The 26,043-nt window shown below is 47.0% G+C and overlaps 1 protein-coding gene across 1 annotated transcript; it reads left to right on the forward strand.

The window, feature by feature from the left end:
* Nucleotides 1-71: 71 nt before the first annotated feature.
* Cryz (crystallin zeta) lies at nt 72-21,362 on the forward strand. The gene is made up of 9 exons (XM_051165779.1): nt 72-187; nt 5,360-5,475; nt 8,069-8,221; nt 10,751-10,914; nt 14,343-14,394; nt 17,032-17,181; nt 20,445-20,552; nt 20,645-20,740; nt 21,101-21,362. Exons 2-9 carry the CDS (start codon nt 5,365-5,367, stop codon nt 21,260-21,262), a joined length of 996 nt encoding a protein of 331 aa, XP_051021736.1. The 5' UTR covers nt 72-187; nt 5,360-5,364; the 3' UTR covers nt 21,263-21,362.
* Nucleotides 21,363-26,043: the final 4,681 nt, after the last annotated feature.

Genomic DNA, 26,043 nt, shown 5'->3' on the forward strand with positions numbered 1-26,043 from the left:
GGTGGCCGAAGAGGACCAAACTTCTCTCACTCACTCAATCCGAGGACTGGAAAGAGTCAGTCACGCGACCGGAGCGGGGGCATAACGGTGAGGTGGAGCCTTGCGAAAGTTGACAGAGGCAGGCCTATCTGTTTTTCCTTTGGAACTTCTGGAGCTTAGGAGGTTTTGATTCCTACTCTAGAGGAAGGTAAGTGGTTTTTAGACGTCAGTCTTATACAAATGAACACTGCTTGGTTTTGACTACTTTTCTTTCCTTCCTTCCGTCCCGGCATACCAGCTCACCACCTGGAGGTTGCCTAGGATCCGGGGCTCCTAGCCTTGTCTATTGTCCTATGTTTCTGGGAGATCTGCACTGGAGCTGTGCATAGCAGGCGGCTGGGTGGGTCGGGCTAGGGTACGCCGCCTAATGATGCCTGGGGATTCCTACAGCCGGTCAGGCATCCTCACCCTAACTCCCTGTTCACAACTTCCCAGGTCCAGGTAGAGGACGTTCTGTGCTCTGGCTGTGTTATCATCCTTTAAACTCAGTAGCACCCATCAAAGGAAAGAAGAGAGGAGACACAGCCGAGATAGAGAGGAACAGAGAGGGGGAAAAATGTAATATTTTGTTAACTACATCTTACATGTTTACAATTGCTCAAATGCCTCAAGCCTGGTGACCAGAAAAGACCTCTTAATGATTGAAAGGTCTAAAGGCCGCCGTGGAACTGCTTGTCTGCTGTCTGTGAGCCTCTGAAGCCACCGTGACTGCCTGCTGGCCCCTGCCTGCCCTATCCATGCAGTGCTGACTGGGGTACAGGATGATCTCTGTGAAAGCAAGACCCTGACAACATCATACAGCCAAGAAGTATTGCACTGGACACTTTAGTTTTCATCATTTTTTTTTTTGCGTTTCCGAGTTATTAATGAGCCACCTATTTCCATGAGCCATTCTAGAACAGTGGCAGTACCTTTTATAGCTATTGGGTCTCTTTCTTAGCTTTAAACTAAGGCTGAGTTTAAAATTATGTCTAGAAATAAATTTTATTTTATTTTGCCCTTAAAATATCTATTTATAGTTTGCGTTTAGGTGTTTTGGCTGCATGTCTGCCCCATGTGCATGCCTGGTGCCTTCAGAGGACAGGTGAGGGCGGTTGATCTCCTGTAACCAGAGTTAGAGTCCGTTGTGAGCCTGGTGAGCCTGAGCAACCATGTTGGTGCTGGAAATCCAAATGAGGCCCTCAGCAAGAGGGTGACCATTGTCCCTTGCTGCTAACCCTAACCCCAGCACCCTCTGTTCTTAGTTAGTCATATGTCAGTAATCTGGCTTTGAAAAATTGAGCCACTAGCCCCATGTTAAGATACTTCTAAGTTTTTTCTATCCCTTTAATTTTCATTTAAACCTATGAATGAGTGAAAGTCTAGCCTAGAGGAGGAGTTTTTAATTGTGTATGTCCTAGAAATAAAGAGTAAAGTAAGAAGTAAACCAAGGTAACTGTAAATAATTTTCCCAGCATATGTAGCGACCACAGCACAGTTAACAATCCCAAGAAGTTACCCAGAGCTCCAGATCAACCTGGTGTACGAAGTGAGTTCTGGGCTATCCAGTGTGAGACCTGTATCCAGTGTGAGATCTGTATCCAGTGTGAGACCTGTATCTAGTGTGAGACCTGTATCCAGTGTGAGACCTGTATCCAGTGTGAGACCTGTATCCAGTGTGAGACCTCGCGTAATGAAAGGCTACTGTGCTGTCAGGTTCTCTCTGCCGTGCCAGGCAATCCCCACAAGTAGCCTATACTAGAGAGCTGGTACCATCAGCATAGATTAGCTCCCTGTAGAAACCTATCCTTTGTTTTTCTACTCTATTTCCCAATTAATGGGTATTGAAGAATGCCCAAGTAGATGCCTTAATTAGAAAATAAGTGCCGCAGCCTGAAGCCTGTTGACATTTCAACCCAATGTCTCACACATCCCAGAATTAATTTCTGAGAAACTAAAGACAGTCTATGCCAACATTTCCAAAAGTGAATTTGGAAGACTGTATGTTAACAAAACTCTTAAGACACTGGCTTTGGGCTCTCTCTCTGCGTTGACCTCTGTGACCTGCCCGAATCTCTCAACCTCTTTTTGTGTCTTCTCATTCATTTGTACATGGGGCCTTGCACAAGGTAACAACTTTTGCTTGTACCTGTTGTGAAGATAATTAAATGAATGGAAATTTTTTTTAAAGACCTGTACTCTTTAGGGAAGGCTGGGTGTTATTCGTAGTTGCTGTTAGTATGTCACACTGTTTTATCCCGTGGGTTTCCCTTTGACACAGCACCAGTGCTATGAAGTGGATGAGGCTCCTGTCTGTGGTTGAGTCAGAGGCAGTGAGTGTAGACTGCAGCCTGATCAGTAAGAAGGCGCAGGCTCCGTGGGGAGAAACAGAGGGCGTGGCCATGGCCAGGCCCTCTTGGCAGAATTAGGACAGAGTGATGGGAGGACACGATGAGGGCCAGTCTCCTAGACCCAGGACAGAGTGAAGAGAAGCCTCTGGCTTCCTCCTTCCCGTCTGTCCCTATGTGTCTTCCTCTCCAGCCCTTCAAAATGTTAAAAAAAAAAAAAAAAAAGTAAAAATAAATAAATAAATAAATAAATAAATAAATAAAATGAGTTAGCAACATATAGATTCTGGTTTAAAACAAATTTGATTTTATTTTTGAGGCTAATGATGTCTATTGGAAAGATAGGTGTGTGGGAAGTAGATAAGGAGGCCGTAAATAGAGACTGAAAGTGGAAGAAGAAGAGTGAGGCAGGGCAAGCCTGTAATCACAGCATCAAGATGGCACAGGCTGCGTGATTGAGAATTGGAGGCCAGTGTCTGTTGCAAGGTGTGTTCACGGCCAGCCTGATCCACATAGGCAGACCGTCTCAAAAAAAACCAAAGTCCATTGGGTAGATCTGGTGCCATAGTTTGAGTGGAGAGTGGGGTCTGACTTTCACATGAACTCTGGTGCCCCATATTTGACCATGTCCCCTGGATGGGGAGGCCTGGTGGCACTCAGAGGAAGGACAGCAGGCTACCAAGAAGAGACTTGATGCCCTATGAGCATATACAGGGTGAGGAAGTCCCCCTCAGTCACAGCCATAGGGGAGGGGAGTAAGGGGAAAATGGGAAGGAGGGAGGAATGGGAGGATACAAGGGATGGGCTAACAATTGAGATGTAATATGAATAAATTAATAAAATATATTTAAAAAAAAACAAAGTCAGGACGTAGAGCCCAGCTGTAGATGCTTAGCGTGCTTAAGGGCCTAGGTTCTCACTACAGCCCAGCAATGAAAGAAAAGAAGAAAGAAAGAAAGAAAAAGTTAAGTATCTTCCCCCCTCTCTCCCTCTCTGTCTCTCTGTCTCTGTCTCTGTCTCCCTCTCCCTCCTTCTCTCTCTCTCTCTGTCTCTTTGTTTCTGTCTTTCTCTTTGTCTTTGTGTCTCTCTGTCTCTGTCTCTGTGTCTCTGTCTCTGTTTCTCTCTCTCTCTCTCTCTCTCTGTGTGTTGTGTGTGTGTGTGTGTGTGTGTGTGTGTGTGTGTGTGTGTGTGTGTGTACCGTACCATTCATAGCAGCCTTTACCTGTTCTGGGTTTTGCACAGTAATTCACTATTGAAAAGTGAATTTGAGTGCAGCAGCTGTGACCTGCAGCACAAAGTCGTCCGACTTACTTACAAGAGACTCTCAGGATCAGGACTGTTGACTGTTGATGCTCCCTCACAGCAACCCGGTCATTGGGCCCTTATTTGATATTCGAGCCCCTCCCCTCCTGTACCTCAGGCCAACTGTGTGCAGCTCTGCCCTAACTGCACTAGGTCTCAGTGTCCCCGGAAGGTGCTAGAGGTTTAGAAGGTGCTGGGTGAGACTTCCCAGTGTGTTGGAGATGTCAGCACCCCGAAAGCAATCCCTCACCCATGCTCCCCATCCCCGAGCAAGCCTTACAACCCCATGTGAGCCCACGGCACACTTTGTGGAGTTGCGTGTTGGCTTATTGCACGTTGGTTTGTTTCTGAGACGATAAGGAGAGTTTTGTTGCATCTAGTCTCTCCAGGGATGTGAAGAACAGGTGACGACACTCACAGTTGCTGCGGAGAAGTGCGTGTAGTGTGAACAGCCACCAATGCCGCTTAGTATTAGTGACTTGCTTGACTTGTTTTCTGCACCGGAGAGAAAACTCTGAATCCATATTTCTCAGTTTCTGATGTGTTAACAAACACCTCCTAAGTGGCAGCAGAATCTAACCATTTCATTTTATTTGTGTGAAGAAATTATGATAAGTCAAAGTTAAAATTATGGGCATATGGCTAAAACCTGGTCATCACATCTCTAGCAGTATGGTTTTCCAGTTACATAATTTCATTTGCTAATTAGCTTTGCTTTTCTTAGAGATTATTTTTAACTTAGTTTTCTCTTCCTTTTAATAGTAACAGGAGGACAGAAAGGTTACCTGGGCCTTTGTAATGTGTAAACAGCTGCATTACTTTTTCAGTTTCAATTTACTGTGAGGTGGCTCGGTGGGTAAAGGCACTTACCACTAACCTAGCCCCCTCAGATTGACCCCTGGGCCCACGTGGTGAGATGAGAGAACTGACTCCTGGTTGTTGTCTAGCCTCCACACCTGTGCCTCCTTTCACATATGCATATATAAGCACGTGTAATAAAAACTTAAAAAGCTACAGGAAGTATAAGGTTTCTATAACCTGAGAAACTTCAAAACCTTAGAGCTAAAAGGGTAATACCACAATTCAGTACAGTGCAGCTGGGATGAAGTTATCAGCTACACGAAATGATTCAGACAGCGCCCTACACGGGCATAGACGCTCTGGCAATTTCTAGCATTGACTTTACGGTACTAATTGATTCTTCTAAGTTGGCCCAGAGGTAGTTTGGAGGCTTTAACTGTGTCCGTAACGCTTTAGGTTTTTACGAGGTTAGCTTGTTAAAGCTAGGCATAGATGGGTTTATTCCTTGTTTTTCTCTATATGTTTGCAACATTTCATAATCTGACTAAAGATCTCTAAGTCAAATGTTAGCTCATAGAATTCCTGACACTGCAAGCCAAGCTTAAGCAAAAGAAAACATCAGATCATATGTAGGTCCAGATGTTTTTGTTTGCATGTTTGACTCCCTTGTTGAAGGCACTGAATCCCCATAGGAAGGTAGGCCGGAGTATTTTGCTTTGTAGCTTTTCTAGATGAAAGGTCCTTAAACATGAAATGAGATCAGGGCTAAGCTCCTGGCTTAAATTGTTGTTTGCAAAATTGTTTGATCTGTGTCCTCTAAGGGGTGAGAAAACACAGCGATAGCCTCGAGACAGCATGAGAATATATTAATTCTTTTCCTTCGTGTCTAGATACCATGGCAACTGGGCAGAAGTTGATGCGGGCCATTCGAGTGTTTGAGTTTGGTGGCCCAGAAGTGCTAAAGCTCCGGTCAGACGTGGAGGTTCCTGTCCCACAAGACCATCAGGTGGATACTGACTCAGTTCAGGCAGTCCCTACTCAGAGCAGATGCACAGTGAAATAACACATGTGATAATTAGTCAAATAGACACCCGAAAAGGAAGCACTTCTGGCTGCCACAAAGTTCCTGATGTTGAAAATCAGCTTTGTAGTGTAGTAACAGGATTTTAATGGAGTCATGAGAATTCTGAGTAAGTTTTGCTATCGGGAGCCTCTATGTTTTTTATTTTTCACATGGTGGGAAAGTAATTTCCTCTTGGCATTAATGCTTTGTTATATTGGGCCTGAGAGAATTCAATTGGAACTTAATTGTCTCTAGCGATTTTTATCAAAATCCTTTTGACTCAGCTGGTATATATTTATTAAGGCACATCCCCCTAGTCTAGTGTCCTTAGCCTTATAAGTGTTCACAGCTTATCTGTTGAGGCCCATTTCTTTCACCCTCTTAGTAGGTTTTTAACAATCCTGAGTTTATCCAATTTGCCCAAGAGACTCTCATTCCATCTTTGTGCGTATTTCCTGAGTCCTATGGAACTTCTGCCTGTCTTTAAGGCCTTCTTCTGTGAGACTCCCTTTACTCCGCTAGCCGAGATAGAGGCTCTGAAGTAGACTGAGCTGCTCTGGCAGTGCAGGGCTCAAACCTGGGAACTCCAGCATGCTAGGTAAGCATCCTACTAATGGCCTACACACCCAGCCCCCAAACAGTTTACACCCCTCAGCCCCCCAAACAGCCTACACACCCAGCCCCCAAACAGCCTACACCCCAAGCCTCTAAACAGCCTACACCCCCAGCCCCCAAACAGCTTATACCCCCAGTCCCTAAACAGCTTATACCCCCAGCCCCCAAACAGCCTACACCCCCAGCCCCCAAACAGCCTACACCTCAGCCCCCAAACAGCCTATACACCCAGCCCCCAAACAGCCTACACACCCAGCCCCCAAACAGCCTATACCCCAAGCCTCTAAACAGCCTACACCCCCAGCCCCCAAACAGCCTACATGCCCAGGTCCCCAAACAGCCTACACCCCAGCCCCCAAACAGCCTACACCTCAGCCCCCAAAGAGCCTACACACCCAGCCCCGAAACAGTTTACACCCCCCAGCCCCCAAACAGCCTATACCCCAAGCCTCTAAACAGCCTACACTCCCAGCCCCCAAACAGCCTACACCCCTAGCCCCCAAACAGCCTACACCCCAAGCCTCTAAAACAGCCTACACCCCCAGCCCCCAAACAGCCTACACCCCCAGCCCCTAAACAGCTTATACCCCCAGCCCCCAAACAGCCTACACCCCCAGCCCCCAAACAGCTTATACCCCCAGCCCCTAAACAGCTTATACCCCCAGCCCCCAAACAGCCTACACCCCTAGCCCCCAAACAGCCTACACCCCAAGCCTCTAAACAGCCTACACCCCCAGCCCCCAAACACCCCCAGCCCCCAGCCTATACCCCAGCCCCCATATAGTCTACACCTCCAGCCCCCAAACAGCCTACACCCCAAGCCTCTAAACAGCCTACACCCTCAGCCCCCAAACTCATCTTCTCTGATAGATGTGACCCCCAAGATCTCGGTGGTTCAGCAGCAGAAGATTATTCCTGGTTCCTGCTGTGCTGGTGGGGAGCCCTTCTCCACCAGTGACGTGGGGACCAAGGCTCTTTTCACCGTCAGCTTCTTGGACTTTAGTGTGGAGCTCTCTAGGGAGGAGAGGTTGTCTGGGGACGCTTCAGTGGGCCAGGCCTGCGAGCAGCTCTCAGTGCTTTGACTCACTCTGCTGTGGCGCCACCTCTATCTCCTGGTTCTTCATATGTGAAGGCGGACAGGTGTCTTAGTTACTTTCCTATTGCTGTGGAGTGACATCATGACCAAGGCAACTTCTAGAAGAATGAGTTTATTGGGCCTTATAGTTCTAGGGTGTAAGGCCATGACCACTATAGTAAGGGCCTTATTTAGAGTTTCAACTGTTTGATGAAACTCTTGTCCCAGTGTACCGTGGAGAGGAAAGGGCGTATTTCACTAACTCTTCATCATTCAAAACAGTTGGGGCAGGAACCTGGAGGCAGGAGCTGATACAGAAGCCATAGTGGAGTGCTGTTTACTGGCTTGCTCAGCCTGCTTTATTATAGCACCGAGGACACCAGCCCAGGGGTGGCACCACTCACAGTGGGCTGGGCCCTCCTGTATCACTATTTAAGAAAACACCCTATAGGCTTCTACAGCACAACCTTACGGAAGCACTTTCTCAGTTGCGGTTCTTGCTTTCAGATGACTATAGTGTGTTCAGTGCTTATACTGGAAACTGTCTGCCACACCAGGAAGTAATGGTCTTCCTACATAGCTCAGAAGAGGAAGTGGGCTGATGGAGACACAGAGGTCTCTGAAACACAGCTCTTTAAGTATCTTTTACTGTTTCTGGAAGGTTTTAAATACAGTGTATAAGCCAATCTACCTTACTTCCTACTCAGGATACAGGCTTGTTGAAGGCAGGGCTCCTTTGGTCTTGCTTTGTTGTCTCCATTTTCTAGGTCTGTCATTATCCTTACAGTGTCATTGTAAGGCAGTGCCTCCATGCTTGGTGCAAACTGAGTTGTATTGTCGTTACAGGTTCTAATCAGAGTCCATGCTTGTGGTATCAACCCAGTAGAGACATACATTCGCTCTGGCAACTACAGTCGGAAACCTGCCTTACCCTACACTCCGGGCACGGATGTAGCCGGGATCATAGAATCTGTTGGAGACAGTGTATCTGCTTTCAAGGTATTCCATTCTTAATTGCTTCTATTTTTATTTGATAGCATTTTTATGAAATTTAATTATAGCTTTAAAAGCTTTCAAAGATACTTCTTGCACGTTTTCTGCCACTTGGGGGACTCCTAGCTAAAAAAGAAAGTATTTCTTATCCAGAGGCCTTGGTTGTCTGCACTGTTGGGAATCTATACTGGATAATTTCTGTGTCACCACAGCTGTCGAAGGCACCGTGGTCTCCTAGAAATGTGTGAGTGAAGAAAGCAATAGAGAGATGACGGATGGCTCAGCTTTTGTCAAATACAGACAGAGGTTTTTAATTTCCTTTCACAAAATGGAGGAAAAGTTAACTCTTGGAGGATCAATAAAGCAGGAGCATATGCAAAGTTACTGTGCAGTTCTGGAGCTGAGATCGGGCTGTCCTTACTGTTGACATGCCCGTCATGGCAGTGCCTCTGTAGCATGGTGCTGCCTGCCCTCTTCCTCTTAAGTTCTTGGCTTCTCAGCTGTGGCACCACATATACCAAAAATGTGCTGAGTAAGAGAAACGTGGTGTGTCCCTGTGCAGGACGTGTGCAGATCCTGCAGCTTTCTACTTACTTCCCAGTCTGTGGCAATCTGGCTCCTGTCCCCACTGCGTCTCTCATTCTCTCTTGCTAATGGCACCCATGGTCTCCAGACTGCGGAGTCAATGGGCCCTTCTATGTCATTATTGATCTTAACTTCACGATGACATTTGCCACTCCCGATCACTTAACTTTCTTAAACAAGCAGGAAAGCAAAGCCCAGATCTCACTGTGTTTTCTGTAGTACCATCTTTGGGGCACCCTTTTGTTTTTATGCTTGCTCTTTGGATGTGCCCTAATCCTGTTGCCTCAATCCCTCAATCCCATCCAGACCTCTGCTTTTCTGTATTCATTCTTTATTTATTTATTTTACAGTAATTCGCAGCCATAGGCAACCTCTGTTTCCTTTCTCATGCCCACTTTCTTTAGCTTAGAATATTCAGCTCAGACCTGGGACTGCACATGGGCAAGCAAACAATTGGATTCCCATTATAAGTCCAGTTCCTATGTCACTGTAGTGACTCTTCTAGTGCTCAGCAGTCCTGTGCATCTAGCTGCTCCCTTCCTAGACTGGGCAGATGCAGGGCACGTCCATCAAGCAGCCTCTTCTCCTGGGGAGCACTGTGTCCTGCAGGTCATTCCCCAGAGAGTCTGTCCTCAGCTTATCAGAAGCTGAGATGGCTGTGCTCTATGAGGCCTGACTGCCTTGGTGACAGTAGCCGTTTGAGCCCCATCTCAGTTCACCAGCCCTAGTGCTAAGATCACCAGGCCGCACCTCAGGCCTGTAGCTGAGAGTTCCTCGCTCTGCTGCAACCTCTCAGCACGATAGTCCCACTAATGCATTTGAGACAAGCCCTGATTTATGGCCTTTTCTTTTACTTTGTGAAACTTTTATCGCTTTGGAATGTCACATTTGAGTTGACTTTAATCTCTGTTCCTGGGTTGAGGCTCTACAATAAATTTTCGCTTGTCTGAGGTGAGAGCTGGGTTTTCACGGGCGCAAGAGGAAATGCTTGTCATGTCCCCTCTGCCCCCAGGCTTCCTGTACAATGTTGCCTCATCCTGGTTCCGTCCTCTGGATTGTCCTGAGCTTCCAACCCTGCCTCAGACACTGCTGTCCCTGTGGAGCTTCTTCAGTCTCCTCAGCTTAGAATCACGTCTTTTCTCATTCTCCACCTGGTCTCACCATGTTTGCGTGCTTTCCAACTGTATGCCTTCCTTCCCCTCCTCCCAGAGGTGCGTGTATCTGAGCTTTGGGACACTGTGTTGCGGTTGTTATCCTGCACAGCACTCTGAACACTGCTTTCCTTCTGGTGAGGTCTTTATTTCCCTCAAGTGCATATCAACTTTATTTATAATAAGCTACATACAGTAAGAACAGTCATGAAACAATCAGGAAAGCCATATGTAAAAGTTACATTCAAAGTGTTTAGCTCATTTGTAATTGGCAACCTTGAAGAAAATGCTATCTATCCTATCTGGGTGAGTCTGTGAGGTTTTGTACCTAAAGCATTCTCTGTCCCAGTAAAACCAATCAGGCTTGTTTTCAAGCCATGAAGTTGGGATCCATTCTAACTTAGCCTTCCTTGACTGTTCCCAGACAACTCTGTGCAGCGGCAACACTTGCCTCCAGCTCTGTTTACTACCAAGGCTTTTCCACATCCGTCCTGTAGCGTGGTGCTGTTCGGTTTTCATCTTTGTTTATTATAGGGCTAGTTTGAGATACTGACATCATCATCCAGTGTCCTAGTGCCATCTGAGGGGTGTCCTTCTGTTCTCCGTCTCCTTTAATGCTTCTTGACATAAGTTCCTACTTAGCAAAACATGCATCAAGGTTCAGTGTTTCACTCATGTTTATGAGCCCCTGAGTTGGAGACATCCGTACGTGAGTGAGTGTTTCTTAAGGCATGATTGTGAGGGTCTCCTCTACCTTGACACAGTCGGGGCCTTTGCTACTCATTGATATCTATCTCAGAAAGGCGACAGGGTCTTCTGCTCCAACACAATCTCCGGTGGCTACGCGGAGTTCACTCTGGCAGCGGATCACACCGTCTACATCCTGCCCAAGACGCTGGACTTCCGGCAGGGGGCCGCACTGGGGATCCCGTACTTCACAGCCTGCCGAGCTCTGCTCCACAGGTGAGAAGCCATAGCCAGCCCAAGCAGGCAGCTCTCCTCATCTGCCTCTGCCTGGACTCTCATTTCTGGCTGCTAGTCCTTTGAGATTGAGCATTCCCAGGGTCATGCCAATCATGGCAAAGGGGACAGACGCTGATCATTTTGAAGAAGAAAGAGTAAATCAGTCCTCAAAGTGTGGGAGTCATGTGAGGAGGTATCAGAGGACGCTGAGGAAACATGTCTTTGCCTTAGTCACCATCCTATCTCTGTGAAGAGACACCATGATCACAGCAGCTCTTTCTTATAAGGGAAAGTGTTTAATAGTTGGCTGCCTCCTAGGTCCAGAGGCTTTGTCTGTTATCATCATGGCAGAGAGCCTGGGAGCAGGCAGGTGTGATGCAGAGAGCCTGGGAGCAGGCAGGTACGAGGCTAAAGAAGCAGGTGAGGGCTACATCCTGAACAACAAGCAGAGAGTGAGCCTGGGCCAGACTTGGAAATTGAAATCTCCCAGGCCAACTCCAGTGGAAACACTTCTTCCAAGGAGGCCACACCTACTCCAACAAGGCCACACCTGATAGTGCCACTCCCAGGTGACTAAGCATTCAAATATATTAGCCTATGGGGGAGAGGGGCGTTCTTTTTGTTGTTTTTTTTTTTTTTTTTTTTTTTTTTTTTTAGATAAGATAGCCTTGGCTGTCCTGGAACTCACTCTGTAAACTAAGCTGGCCTTGAACTCAGAGACCCGCCTCCCTCTGCCTCCTGAGTGCTGGCGTTAAAGCTGTGCGCCACCGCTGCCTTGGGGAATGTTCTTTCTCAAACCACCATAGTCTTACCTTTCTCTTACTGTGACATGGCACCATTGACCAAGGCAACGTGCAGAAAAAAGTGCACATTGGGCCTTCCAGTTTCAGAGCATAAGTCTGTGACCATTATGGCAGGAGCATGGCAACAGGAAGACAGGCATGGTGCTGAGCAGGAGCTGAGAGCTTCTATCTGACCCACAACCAGGAGGCAGAGCGAGAGGTGTGTGGGTGCGGGGGGGGGGATCTTTAAACCCAAAACCCACCCTCAGTGACACTTTCCTTCAACAACGCCACATCTCCTAGTCCCAAACAGTCCAGCCAGCTGGAGACCAAGTATTCAAATACATGAACCTGTGTGAGCCCATGAGAGTCGGAGCTGGGGTACAAAAGTTCAAGGCCGTTGGATTTTCTCCTATATTCGTTATGCATTTGCAAATATTTCAAGGGAGTGAGGTTTTCTGATTAATCCAGGCCTCTTTGGTGCTGAGATGAAATCAGGCGAAGGGAGCGGGGCCAACGGGGCAGAGCAGAGCTGCTGGGGCCCACAGTCCTGGTGAGGTGAGGACAGAGGTCCTAGTGTCCAGTTGTTGCTGTTGATTCTGGAAGAGAGAGGGTGTAGTACAGAGTCCGGGACACAGGGTGCTGGATATTCTTCATGAGGGTCCAAATCCAGAGCGCACCTAGGCTGAGGTTGGGTAGTTAAAAACCAGAGGAGTTAACAAGTTAAAAGAAACAGGTTTGATCCCAGGGCATGGGAGGATCAGAAACACAGAAGCACAGGGGGCATGTGTGAGTGTTTGTGTGCTGCTCTCTGTATATCTGTGTGCACATGTATTTTTAGAATCAATTAGACATATAGTGATTAAGGATTTTAAAGACCTGGGTCCCAAACTGTAGAGGTTTACGAGGTCTAAACTTGATGGACAAGGACAACAGAATGGAGACTTGGAATGGCTGCAGTGTAAGCCTAGTAGTGTGCTAGCACAGCTGGCCTCATAGTGTACTAGCGCAGCTGGCCCCGTAGCGTGCTAGCACAGCTGGCCCCGTAGCGTGCTAGCACAGCTGGCCCCGTAGCGTGCTAGCACAGCTGGCCCCGTAGCGTGCTAGCACAGCTGGCCCCGTAGCGTGCTAGCACAGCTGGCCCCGTAGCGTGCTAGCACAGCTGGCCCCGTAGAGTGCTAGGCACAGCTGGCCCCGTAGCGTGCTAGCACAGCTGGCCTCGTAGAGTGCTAGGCACAGCTGGCCCCGTAGCGTGCTAGCACAGCTGGCCTTGTAGTGTGCTAGCACAGCTGGCCTCGTAGAGTGCTAGGCACAGCTGGCCTTGTAGTGTGCTAGCACAGCTGACCTCGTAACGTGCTAGCAAGCTGGCCTCATAGTGTGCTAGCACAACTGGCCTCTGCTAACTTCCTCACTTGGAAGTCCTCATTGATTGAATGAGGTCCACTCACACTGTGAAAGGATTCGACTATCAATTAAATGTTAATTTTATACAAAACAAACACACTGTTTCAGGAACATCTGCAATGGTGTTTGAGCAATTCTGAGGCTCTTTTCCCCATTCACACTGTTATATAGCATTACGGTCCATGATTGCGTGCAGTGGCTGTGAGGGGTTTGCGCACTTCTCTCCCTTCACTCTAGGCCTTGAGAGTAGGGAAGCGCGCTCTCCGTGTTTGTGGATCTTCTAACACGTAGTGGGGTGCATCTTATCTCGGAGTGTATTGTTGGCGATCTTATTGCCCACATTGGTGACTTGAAGGTGCCAGGGTTTCGGATACTCGGCTTAAACTCTGTCTCTCTCCCTGAACTCAGTTTTTCTGTAAGCAAGAGTGAGGAAGGCTTGGTTGGCTGCCCCCAGGAAGCCATGAGCAGGCACTCAGGGTTGGCTGCCCCCAGGAAGCCATGAGCAGGCACTCAGGGTTGGCTGCCCCCAGGAAGCCATGAGCAGGCACTCAGAGATACTGTGTCCTCATTCTAGAGTGAACAGGGTCTCCACAGAGAAGCATCTGACCGTGTCCCCGCAGTGTGCTGGACCACAAAGCATCTAGCGTTGGTGACATGACGGCCCGTGTGTATGAATAGTGATGAGTTCTTTATGCTGGCTTGGTGTCTGTCCCAGCTATAAAAGAATATAGCACAGTGAAAAGCCTGGGCAGTTTAGGGAGTGGCGTGGGGGCCTGGCGAATCAGCACTCCTTTTTAAGGGACCCATCAGAGCTGACTTTTAGGGGCCTGGGAAGGCAAAGGCGTGTTCTTAGCACTGGTCAAAGCAGCTCACCTTCTGTTACTTGGGTAACCCCTGGACCACAGGATAAAGGCTGAGCTGCAGCAAGCTTGCCTGGGGACACTGCTGGGATGCATGGGAGTGAGGGACTCTGGCTCTGGTTCAGAAGCTCAACCATCAACAAGGACTGCAGCCTAAGCATTGCAGCGAGATCCCTGCATCAGCATGGCCAAGGCGGGTGACAGACACCCAGTAGCATCTCCTGACTGGGCGCTGCATACACAGTTAAGCACATTGCAGCTCTGGGGACCATTTTTTGGGCCTTGGGATGAGAGGATATTTGGCTTTATGGTAGACTGCAGTAGCTCTTGGGCTGGTTAGCTTGTAAGGAGAGAGTGATGGCACCTCTGCTTTATCCTGCAGTGCCCGTGTGCGAGCTGGAGAAAGCGTCCTGGTTCATGGGGCGAGTGGAGGAGTAAGTATCTCTATGTTTACGTTTGTGTTTAAGTGAGCACCCAGTTATGGGTCTCACATAATAGTTCTTGAAATTATTTTACCTTGTTACGTTTTAAATTTTAAAAATGTGTTCTTTGAGAACTTCATACATGCATTTAGTGTGTTTGCTCTTATCTCCCACTATGTCCCTCCCAACGCCATCAGTACCCAGATGAGAAGCCTTGCACTCTGTAGAAAGGAGAGACTTTGGTACGGTGGAGAAGGAGCGGAGTTCACAGGAAATCTCTTTATTCCCTTTACGCTCCTGTAGAAAGCCACTGCAGAGGGATTGGCTTGCCTTTTTAAAAGGTAAAATCCAAACTGTTGGTTTTCGGAGCTGGCTGAGTCTGCTAAATCCTGGCTGGCTGGGACAGGCTGGCAGCCTGTGTATGAAGCGCCTTTGATCCTCCTGCCATATCGGAGGGAGACAGAGCGCTGGCTTTTTCCTGCCTTCGGTGTGTGCTCTGTCCTCATTCAATTCCCATTCCTGCGGGATTATGTTGAGGGTTTAAAATGAGGTGGATTTAGGAGCACAGCCGCTGTCCAGGGCCCTGCTGGGCAGTGCTTCACTGCAGTGTTAGTGAAGTTAAGAGGAAGGACAATACCTGGCAGGTAATGGCGCATGGCCTCTTGAAAAAATACTGGGAGTCTATTGTTGGCACGAAAAAAAAAAAAAAAAAAAAACAGTCAGGGTTCAGTCCCCGCTCTCCACACAACTGTGGAGAATGTCCTGTCCATTGGGTAGATCAGAGTAGGGGTTCGATGTTTACTATTGTATTGTCCTTGGTTAGTGCAGTAGTTTGAGCAGAGCCCCCTGGGCCCCGATCCACCCATCATGATGTTCTTCTTGTAGGTTTCTAGGACCCTCTGGATCCTTCTATTTCCCCATCTCCTATATTTCTCTTACCTAGAGTCCCAGTAGGATGTCCTCACCTCCCCTTGATGGGGAGGCCTGGTGGCACTCAGAGAAAGAATAAACAGGCTACCAAGATGACACTTGATAGCCTATGACCATACAGTGTGGGACAAAGTCCCCCTCGGTCTTAGACCTAGGGGAGGGGAATAGGGTGAAAGCAGAAGGGAGGAGTGGGAGGATACAAGTGATGGGATAACAATTGAGTTGTGATCTGAGTAAATTGATTAAAAAAACAGAATTTGATTGTGGGAAAATTCAGAAGATTGGAGATTCAGGATAAGAAGGCCAGGGATGCTTAGTGAATGATTCTGATAGGGGCCAGAAATCAGCCTGAAAAAAATTCAGTCATTAGAGTCTGTGCTTGTGAAGCTCCAAATGGAATAAAAACTCTATTAGGAATTGAAAAGAAAAAAGAAGAAAGTAACAGCCAGGGCCATTCGGAAGACTACTGAGTGGCCCCTCACAGAAGGGTGCTGGAGATATGTTTGCGTTGAATCCATAGTGCAGTGCTCCTCCTAATGAACTGGCTGTCTCTTCCTAAGATGGGGCCCAGCCTGCCATAGCCTCAATCACCCATGGACTTTCCAGTTGTAAGCCTATCTTAGCCCCAAGGAAGGGTTACTCCTGCTCAAGTGAGCTTCTCAGCTTTCATCGTAATTATTTTTCCTATCTTGCCCAATTCTATTGGCCTTCCAGATTGTAGAGATTTTACATTTATTTGCTGTGTGCATCTGTGCATGCTCGGGATCACAGGGATTCCCTGCCTCTACCTCGAGGTTTCTGACTTGGCTTGGTGGAGAACAGCCCAGCCTACCGATCTGGGTCAGCGTGCATCAACTTAATGCTGTCTTTGAATTAATTGTGTCAGCATGTTTGGGTTTACTAAGATGGTGGCATGGGAGTACACTCAGTGTTGGCCTCTGTCCCCTCATGTGCATGGGACACATACGCACATAGATGCACAGAGAAAGCTTGACTTTAAAAATTGCTATTAAATTGCTGCTTTGAATTTTCTTTTTAAAAAAATATTCAATAAATTTTGGCCAGGGAGCAGGATAGAAGTCCCTGGGCAACACCTATCTCTCTAACTTACATGGTAGAGGCCTTCTGCTTGTTATAAAGAATATGGTGTTTATTTGGTTAACCATAGCTGGGAGGAGCATTGAGAGGGTCTTTAAGGCCCACAAGACCTGCACAAAGCAGTGTCAGCAAGTGTTCTGAGGCAGTGGTTGACGGGTATGCTTTGCAGTCAGATTTGGTCCTGCTCTGCTGTATGCGATTTGGGCCAGACCATGGTAGCCATATTTTACATCTTACCATCCCTCATCAGCATAACACAGCCGGTGATGGAGACCTGAGCGCTCACGGGTGTCTCCTTAGGATAAGTTACACGCTAGAGCTGTGGTTCTCAACCTTCCTGATGCGGGGGATCTGTACTACAGTTCCTCATGTGTGGTGACCCCCAACCATAAAATTACTTTTGCTGCTGCTTCGTAACTGTAATTGTGCTTCTGTTAAGAATTAGAGTGTAAACATATGTGTTTTCTGGTGGTTTTCGGCGACTCCGTGAACAGGTTATTTCAGCATGAGCCACAGGTTGAGAACTGCCTCACTAGAGAGGTTTGTCGTTCCCTGCAGGCCTGGAAGGTTTTGTGGGAATGTGGAGACTATGTAATGCCAGGTTTACATTTTGTTTTTCAGGTTGGATTAGCTACATGCCAGATTGCTAGAGCTCATGGCTTAAAGGTTTTGGGCACAGCTGGTTCTGAGGAAGGGAAAAAGCTTGTTCTGCAAAACGGAGCCCATGAAGTGTTTAATCACAAAGAAGTTAATTATATTGATAAAATCAAGGTAAAGTCCTCTGCAGTTTACCAAAGTCAAACGTTGCTTCTGAGAGAATTACTTAGTTTTTAAAATAAGTTACTTTAACAACTACCCTCTTAATGAATAAATATGATTTTGCTTAATAAATAAAATTGCTTCCATTTTCATAGCTATGTGTGCTCTCATCCCTATGTGTGTTGTAATTGATTTAAAGGCACAGGCATCTAGTTTTCCAGCATTTGCTGTCATGTTTGTATTGTGTTTGCATATTAAATGAGATGTAGCCTTTCTCAAGTCAATTGAAAGATCACGTTGTAGGTAAAGCTTGCAGCTACAAGATGCTTTTACTGCAGCTCTCATGGGTGTGAACTTCCCACAGCAGTTTAGGTTCCCAGAATTACAAATCGGATGTATCTATCCAGGAGAGATGCTGCTTGTTAATGGTGTCCTTGGGGAGGCATAATCATATCCCACCCCCATGACAAGGAGCGGTCTGTTAGTTGTTCTGTATAGCACAGTTTGTATAGGATCTTACCTGTCTATTTTTCCTGGCAAGTGCCTTGCACTGACTGCTATCCCACCCTCACCTCAAGCTTGAAGTCCCTATATGTACTGCTAATAATTAACTCAACACTCACTACCTTGCGCACCCTCGAAAGCACTTCTTCGAGCTAGGAGAAGGAGAATTTCCCAAGTGCTTTATGGAGATTATTACCCAAGGAGGAAGAATGTGTGGGCGGGCATATCTTCACCATAGCACCTTGCCAAAAACTACCAGTCAAGTCTCTGATCTGTGCCATGCACAGGGGAGCTGGCACTGGTGCCCATGCTGTCTCAGCGGTGAGAGAAGACCGCTGGTTACTGGGCGACCTGACTCTTGACTTGAGGCCACGGAGGTTACCCCTTTACTCAGGTCACTGCTGGCTCCTGTTTCTCCTGTTGGCGGCCTCTCCCATTCCTCTGCTTCCTAACTTCTAGACTCTCTGCCCCCTCTCTCCTGCCCGCCCCTGTAGCTGTGCCTTTAATTTGACATCCATGCACAGCACATCCCGTCAGCTTCCAGGCTGGTCGTGTCTGTCTCCATCCTCTGGAGCCTGAGATCCTGATGGCGTCTCTTGAGACTGGCTGTCTTCCTACACACAGACTTCTCTTCCTCGTCATGTGTCTGTGCGTCTGTATGCCCTTTGTTCACCTCTGACCTGAGTTACATCTCTTGTGTCACGAGCCTGCCAGTCCTTGCCACTCGCCTGTTACCCTGAGAGGAACGCTTACCTCACCGCCTGTGTCTATTTTCAAATGTGGGGAAGGGGGAGGGGTGCGTGTGCGCCTGTGCATGGATGCGTGGAGAGCAGAGGCTCACCTTGGTGTCATCCTTTGTCATCCTCCACCTTGTTTTCTGAGACAACGCCTCAGTGAACTGGAGCTTAGCATTCATCCCCTGCCGGCTGACCTACAAGGCCAGCATCTGTGCATCTCTGTCCCAGCTTTAGGATTACAGCTTCTCCTGTGGTGCTGGATCTAAGGGAGCCAGCCCTTGCAGCAGGCAGGTTACTCTGAGCCATCTCCCCACACGCCCTGCTACCCTCCAGGTCACCCTTTTACTCTGTCAGTTCACCCCCAGCAAGCTTAAGCCTCAGTTTCCCCAGCCCTGATGAGTGTAGGTGAGCTCAGAGCCTCTCTGTCTTCTGTGTGCTCAGATATTGGCCCCTTTAAATATTTGTATCAAGAAATAACTAAAATGGACCTCGGTTCAAGAAGAATTTTTAGCTTTCTTGTCTCTTACTGAGCTTCTAGTACCTAAAACATTGAATTAATGAACACCTGAAAAATAAATAAAAAACCGAACACCTTGTTCTTTTCTATGCTGCCCAGCACATTTTATCGTCTGCAACTGTTGGCGTTTTCTTCTCCCACAATGCTGTGGTTTGAGGATGTGTTCCCCAGAGGCCTTTGAGTGTAGCTTTCCCTGCCTTCCCTGTTATGTTTAGGAGACTCCTTTTATCTCCCAGATCATTTCCTCTGAGGAACTTTCTTTGACCAGTGTAGGCAATTAAACTTAACTCTGTGTGTGTGTAACTCAGGGCTGCCCTCTGCTCACACGGGATTAGGCTTTACGTGAGACTTGTGCTTGTGGTGTTCTCCAGCCTCACTCCTGGTTTCAAGTGCACTACATCCATTCTTGGCATCCTGTCATGACGCCTGCTGCGAGTACTTATTCTTTGTTAAAATAAAACAAAACAAATGTAACATAAAAATAACTATAATATTTTTGGCTCTTCAAGAACCCATTTAAATGTAGAGAACCAGAACCTGATGGCACAGACAGAGTCAGTACAGCAGACAAGTGATAAACCACATATGGCACAGCTAAATATGCACCCAGGCAGAGATACACAGCACACTCACCCACAGATACATGCCTACAGCCCCCCTGCACAGCTACCCACCCACAGATACATGCCTACAGCCCCCCTGCGCAGCTACCCACCCATGTCCATTCACACACACACCCTACACAGAATACACATATACAACACACACACATACCCATGCCCATATGCCCCCACACACCCCACACAGAATACACATATGCAACACACACACACACACACACACACACACACTCACCCATGCCCATATGCCCCCACACACCCCACACAGAATACACATATGCAACACACACACACACACACACTCACCCATGCCCATATGCCCCCACACACCCCACACAGATAACCACTCATACAAACATACACCACACACACACACAGAACACACACACTCACCTCACATACACACACACACCACCCCTGCAAACACACAGGTACACACCCATGCCTATCCACCCCACACCCTACATAGATCACACACACAGGTACACACCCATGCCCATACACCCCCCACACACCCCACATCCCACATAGATAACCACTCATACAGACATACACCACACACACACACACAAACACAGCATAAACACACATCACCCCTGCACACACACAGGTACCCACCCATGCCTATCCACCCCACACCCCACACAGATCACACACACACACCCCCCCCACACACACACCCGCACGCGCGCGCCCTACACACAGCATCCATACATATTTTATCTGATGCCACAGAATGTGGCTGGTTGATTGGAACAGCATCTTTCCTTTGAAACATGCATCTTTAGTCTTAAAAATGTAGCGTTGACAGTCATCTGAAGCACAGTTGTATGAAATATGCTGCTAGAAAAGCGATTTTACCGCCTTTCACCTTCATCTTGTCCCTTTGTCACACAGGAGTCTCTGGGTGACAAGGAGAATGGGGTCGATGTGATTATTGAGATGCTGGCTAACGAGAACCTTAGCAATGACCTGAAGCTTCTGTCGCGCAGAGGACGCGTGATAGTAAGTGTGACTCCGCGGCACTTTGACTGTTGCTGCCCTTTTGCCCCGTTTCACGGCCGTCTTCACCTGTGTGCCTGCTGTTCCTGTGACAGGTCGTTGGCTGCAGAGGCCCCATTGAGATAAACCCAAGAGACACCATGGCGAAGGAGACAAGTATAATTGGAGTTTCTCTGTTCTCATCTACCAAGGTAGGTAAGGCGGTGTGGTTCTGGCTGGGATGTTTGCCTTGTCAGCACATGGCTGGAGAGGTAGATACAGTCAGTCTCCAGATGGTGCTTGAGAGCAGCAGTATGAACAGAATGCAGACTAATCTTAGGTGTCTCAAGACAGTATTCCATATACTAACACTGTCCCGGGCATATGCGATTAGCAGAGGATTAAAATATAGTTCTGGGCAAACTGTCAAATTCTGCAAATTTGCAAGAGGACCTTTCTGCTGTGACTCAGATTCTGAAGTTCCTCAATGCCTCCTGTCATGACTCACGTGGTCCACTGCTAAGAAACAAGTAACTACAAACTTACACATTTTAAAAATTCCTTTCCCCTAGGAAGAATTTCAGCAGTTTGCAGGCATCCTCCAAGCAGGAATGGAGAAAGACTGGGTGAGGCCTGTGATAGGTTCTGAGTACCCACTGGAGAAGGTGGCCCAGGCCCACAAAGACATCATCCACAGCACTGGGAAGACTGGGAAGATGATCCTCCTCTTATGAAGCCTGGCTCTTCCTGGGATGCCCTGCCACTGCGACGCCTGCTTCCCAGGTCTCTCCTATGTGTCTTTAATCAGCATCCATTTGATTGAGGACTTTCCGTATAGACCCAGTGGAGCGGCATTAGGGCAGAGAGCAGTGTGTTAGTGCTATCTGGTGCTGGCATGCATCCCAAAACGATTTTTCTTTCTCTTTGTTTTTTTTGTTTGGTGTTTTTCTTTTGTTATTGAGATGAGATCCTACTAAGTAGTTGATGCTGGACTTGAACTCACGGTGATCTTTCTGTCCCAGCCTCCTCAGTGCTGGGGTACTAGTGTTACATCACCACACTGAGCTTCACTTAGGAACTTCTTATACCTGTGAACAAAATGCACTAATTCAAAATAGTCCTTTCCTGATCCCCCTGGGCTCTCAGGCCCACTCACCAAGACTCTTATCAGCCGTGGCTGTCTTGGACCCTGAAGACCTCCTGGGCCGAAAGACTCCTTGTAAAACTAGTATCACCTCAGTCTATAAGCCTCTGGGAAGTGCAAAAATAAGCTGCCAGTCAATTTTCCTAACATTTCTGAAAATATTAGGGTCTGGTGTGCAATGCCTCATGGTTGTTTATAGCTTTCTGTATGTGTGACAAAAAATTCACAGTTTTACTTAAAAGTTGTAAGTTCACAAAGTTAACACGCTAAGAACTGTCTGCTTTGATTGTCATAGAATCTTAACCAAGAGTAAATTCTGTAGAAAATGATGCCTCTGTCTGTCTTGTGTGTTTGGCACAAGCCTCATTTTTAAATATCTCCTGACCTGGTGGCTGCTTATTGGGCCTGTTCTCTACTGGATTTCGTTTAGACTAAATAAAAGGACAGTCTTTTAGAAATATCACACTAGTCATATGTCCAAGAAGATAGGGTTCAGTTACTCACTTTTGGTTTTGTTTTTCTTCAAACGAACACATCCTTCTGTTTCTTGGTACATTTTCTGGGTTTATTTGTTCTGTTGAACAACAGTTTGTAGTCTGAACATGGACATGCTAAGTAGAACAGAACTCACTGTTCATGCAGTTGGGGCATGGCCACTGAAGGCTGGAGATATGTGCTGTGACCACAGGGTTTTAGCCGTCAGCATGGTCTGTGTTCAGCCAGTGTTTATCTCACTGGTTAACTAGTCTATAGAACAACATGTTAGCACTCTCAGGAAGACAATCTTGGATCCTTAGAGTAGGATTGCATGCACTTCCTAAAATGGAGTGTTCTTTTTTATGCAAAAAGATAAAGGGATGATGATTGCATGGGCGCTTTGATCTGTTCGCACATTTACCTTGTGCATAGGAGCTAACACACACACACACACACACACACACACACACACACACACACACACACGGTGCTGCTTCACAGTTGTTGGTACAGGCTGGACACTGAGTTAATTGCTAGATTCAGCGTGCTTCAGCTCAGGTGTGGTTCTGTGTTAACCTTGTACTTCTGGGTCGAGTCCTGTCCCAGCCTGTGGCTCACTGCAGTCACTGTTAGGGCTCAGGGCCCAGGCCACCTGTAGCTGTCCTCAAAGGAAGGCAGGTAACGGTTATTTCAACCCCCAACCTTCTGAATTTCTGCTCTTTAGGTCTTTGAATTCTATGACTAAGACTCAAGTTAGAGAAAAAGGTGACAAGGAAGTGTGCTCCCCAAAGCTGCACCATCAGTGCATGCACGAGAGCTCAGAGTGGGGCTGAGGGCTTTGTTGTTGCTGCTTTTTTTTTTTTGTCCTGGCTATTGATATAAAAATTCAAGCTCTTGAACTTTTTTCTTAAGGTCTTTGCCTTTTCTAACTTACTATTTCTCTGGCTTCTATTGAACTGCCTGCTCTGCAGCTCCTGAGTTCCTTTCGGTATTTTGACTGCTCATTATTTTTATCTGTTTTCCCTTATTCGCCAATGGGACAGTAGTCAGTGAAGGTCAGTCTTTTCATCATTAGCTCAGTAACCATCAAGTATTAGTCTGGGAAACACCCTGCTGGAATCTGGTGTGAACAAATACGTAAAACACGACCTACATCCCTGGCCCCATGGAATGAGGATAAGGCCCTGTGAAGGTCCTTCCCACGGAGGGGAAGTGGGAAGCCTCCAGAGAAGGAGGACGAGACATGTGTTAGGAAGGTTGCTTGAAGCAGTTCTCTCAAGCAGTTGTAGGGCTGGTGCGTCAGGGCCAGCAGGCCAGAATGTAGGTCTGGATATTTACTTTGGAGTCCCAGGCTAAATTCTGTCTGTGAAACTTTGGTTTTTCACTATTAAATCCTTCAACTAGTTGGAAAGGCCTCTGTGTACTATTGGAAGGAATTCCTTAGAGTTGCTATAATTATTTTATAAACAGATAAACAAGGCAGGGATATATGTTGACATGTAACCAACCATCAGAGGTGACCCAGGGGCACAGAATGGTCACATAATGGCACTTGGAAGTTCTACTTGCACATTTTAAGTCTTTGGATGCTCTTTGTCAGCCCTTTATACCTGCTTTGACCAAAGAACTGGGGCTGAGGATGGCCTTAGATGTGTCTGAAAGGGGCAAGAAAACCAGGGATCATGTCCTCAAGTAAACAGTAAAGCAGGAAATTGCCTGTGACCCTGGGATGCCCACAGTCCCAGGATAAAGAGCTGGTTCTCTGTACAGGTGTCTTCCAAGAGTAGTAAACCCATCAGGTCAGTCTGACCTGACTTAGCTTCCTCCCTCAGCCATGTGCCATGGCAGGTAAACACCCCGCACAGTTCTTAGCCATCTGTAAGAATGCCAAACTTCAGTATGATGCTCTTTAAAATGCCATTTAAAATTGACACAGCATTTTTATCACTTCAAAGAGCCCATAATTTAGGAACTTCCTAAGCTCAAGGAAAAGGTGTAGGGAGTGTTACGACATAGAAACCTGAGCTCACGGCTGTCTGTCATTGACTGGCAAGGCATCCGTGACGCTCCATGTGTGTCCCACTGATTCCCAGACCATTGTGTGATACAAGTGCTCATGAGAATGCTCTGGCTGTGCAGTGGGAGGAAGCCCTCCAGCCAAGAACTCAATGTAAGCACTCAGAGCGACCAGGGGAAAGCACTTCTCCAGGAGCGTGCAGGACCTTAGCCAATATTCACGCAGTCTCCGCTGACAGCACATGTTCCGTAGCTTATGAGCGGGAGAGACTGGAGTCATGACCCGGTCTCCAGGCCATCTTCTCCTTGCCGTCCCCAAAGAGATGTCCTCTGGAGCTAAGCAACTTTTCAGAAACAGAAATTGTGTTTTATAATTAGGACAGTTTATCTTCTGCAAATAAAATGTAGTGTTTAAGTGGACAGCAATGGTTTTTCAATAAAGCAACTAGAAGCCTGCTGTTCCTGGTTTATGGTTCTCAACTGTCCCTGAAAGTGACCTATGAAGACTGTAATGCTATAAAATAAAGAGACACACACCACCGTCCCCTGGGAATTTCTGACTCTTTCCTTATTTGATTCACTGAATTAAATTGGGTAGAAAGAAGTCCAAAGTCAGCCACTGCCTCTAGTCCAGGACATGGGAGCTACACTACCCGGAAAGCCACAGCCTTATTGCCTGCCCAAAGGTCATCTGAGGTCACTGCCAGGCCACTGTGTCCATCAGTTCCTTTCCCCTGTACTTTAGAATCAATTACTAGTTGTAACCAATCATCAAGTGCCAGTTGCCAACTGCACTTGCTCTGTCCCCGAGAGGCCCACGTGACACTGAGAGGTGGCAGAACCTTCAGCAGGTAGAGCTGTTAGAAGCTTCTGCATCACAGGCTGGACTAACACGGGGACTGTGGGATGCCAGCCTCTTCCCTTGCTATTTGCAGTGAGGTTAATGGGGCATCACCTACCACAAGCTTCTGCTGTGAGGAGTCATCAGGCTACAGGGCTCAGAACCACAAAGTCAACCGTTGATGGACGGAAGGCTCCAAAATAGACATCAAATAAAAACTTTTATATTTGAGTGATAGAAAAGTTTTATTTTAGTCGACTGTCTCAGGGATTATCAGGAATACCAAGCTCACCAACCCGGATTGGCCGTTGCCACCCAAAAAGTACTTTGCACACAAATGTTGATTGGAGGGCCCTTGTGTTACATCACAGGCTGATGGCAAAACCGTACTTCAGCAATGACTATTTTCTGACTATTGAAGCCAGATGATGCAAAGAATGAGGGGTCCATGCTACAATGCTGCAAGCACGTGGGTTGACAGAGAGGTTTAAGAACGTATTGGGAAGGACTGGAGATCTGTATAGACAAGAAGCAGGAGCCACATGCATATGTGACCTTGACACAGTAAGATCAGGGTGTAGGAAGGCAGAAGATCTAGTGTTAAATGCCAGATTGATTGCTGAACAACTCTGTAACTGGAGGCGATGAGTTAATAGAGTGTCAATTTGGCAATATGTAGCATTGGTGGGAGGTAAGAATTTGATGGGACAGTTGCTATGTGGTCCTTTATGCTCTGCCTTATACAAAGATATGTTTAAATTATGCTTAAACTTTAGTGGCCAAAAGAAAAGGATACATTGAACAAAAAGGAGAGGAGTGAAGAGGGATCACCCTGAAATATGGGAAGAAAACAAAACAAACAAACAAAAACAAAACAAACTGAGAAGACTTTATCACTTATAAAAACTTGGTAACTTTTCCCTAAAAAAAAAAAAAAAGAGAGAGAGAATTAGAGGGAAAAGGTTGAGAAGAGATGTGATAGAGGGCTATGATTACGTCGCCCCAGGAGAATGGGAAAAGCAATTAAATAAAAATGT

Source organism: Acomys russatus, chromosome 23 (genome assembly GCF_903995435.1).
Source record: "Acomys russatus chromosome 23, mAcoRus1.1, whole genome shotgun sequence".
Taxonomy (NCBI): Eukaryota; Metazoa; Chordata; class Mammalia; order Rodentia; family Muridae; genus Acomys; species Acomys russatus.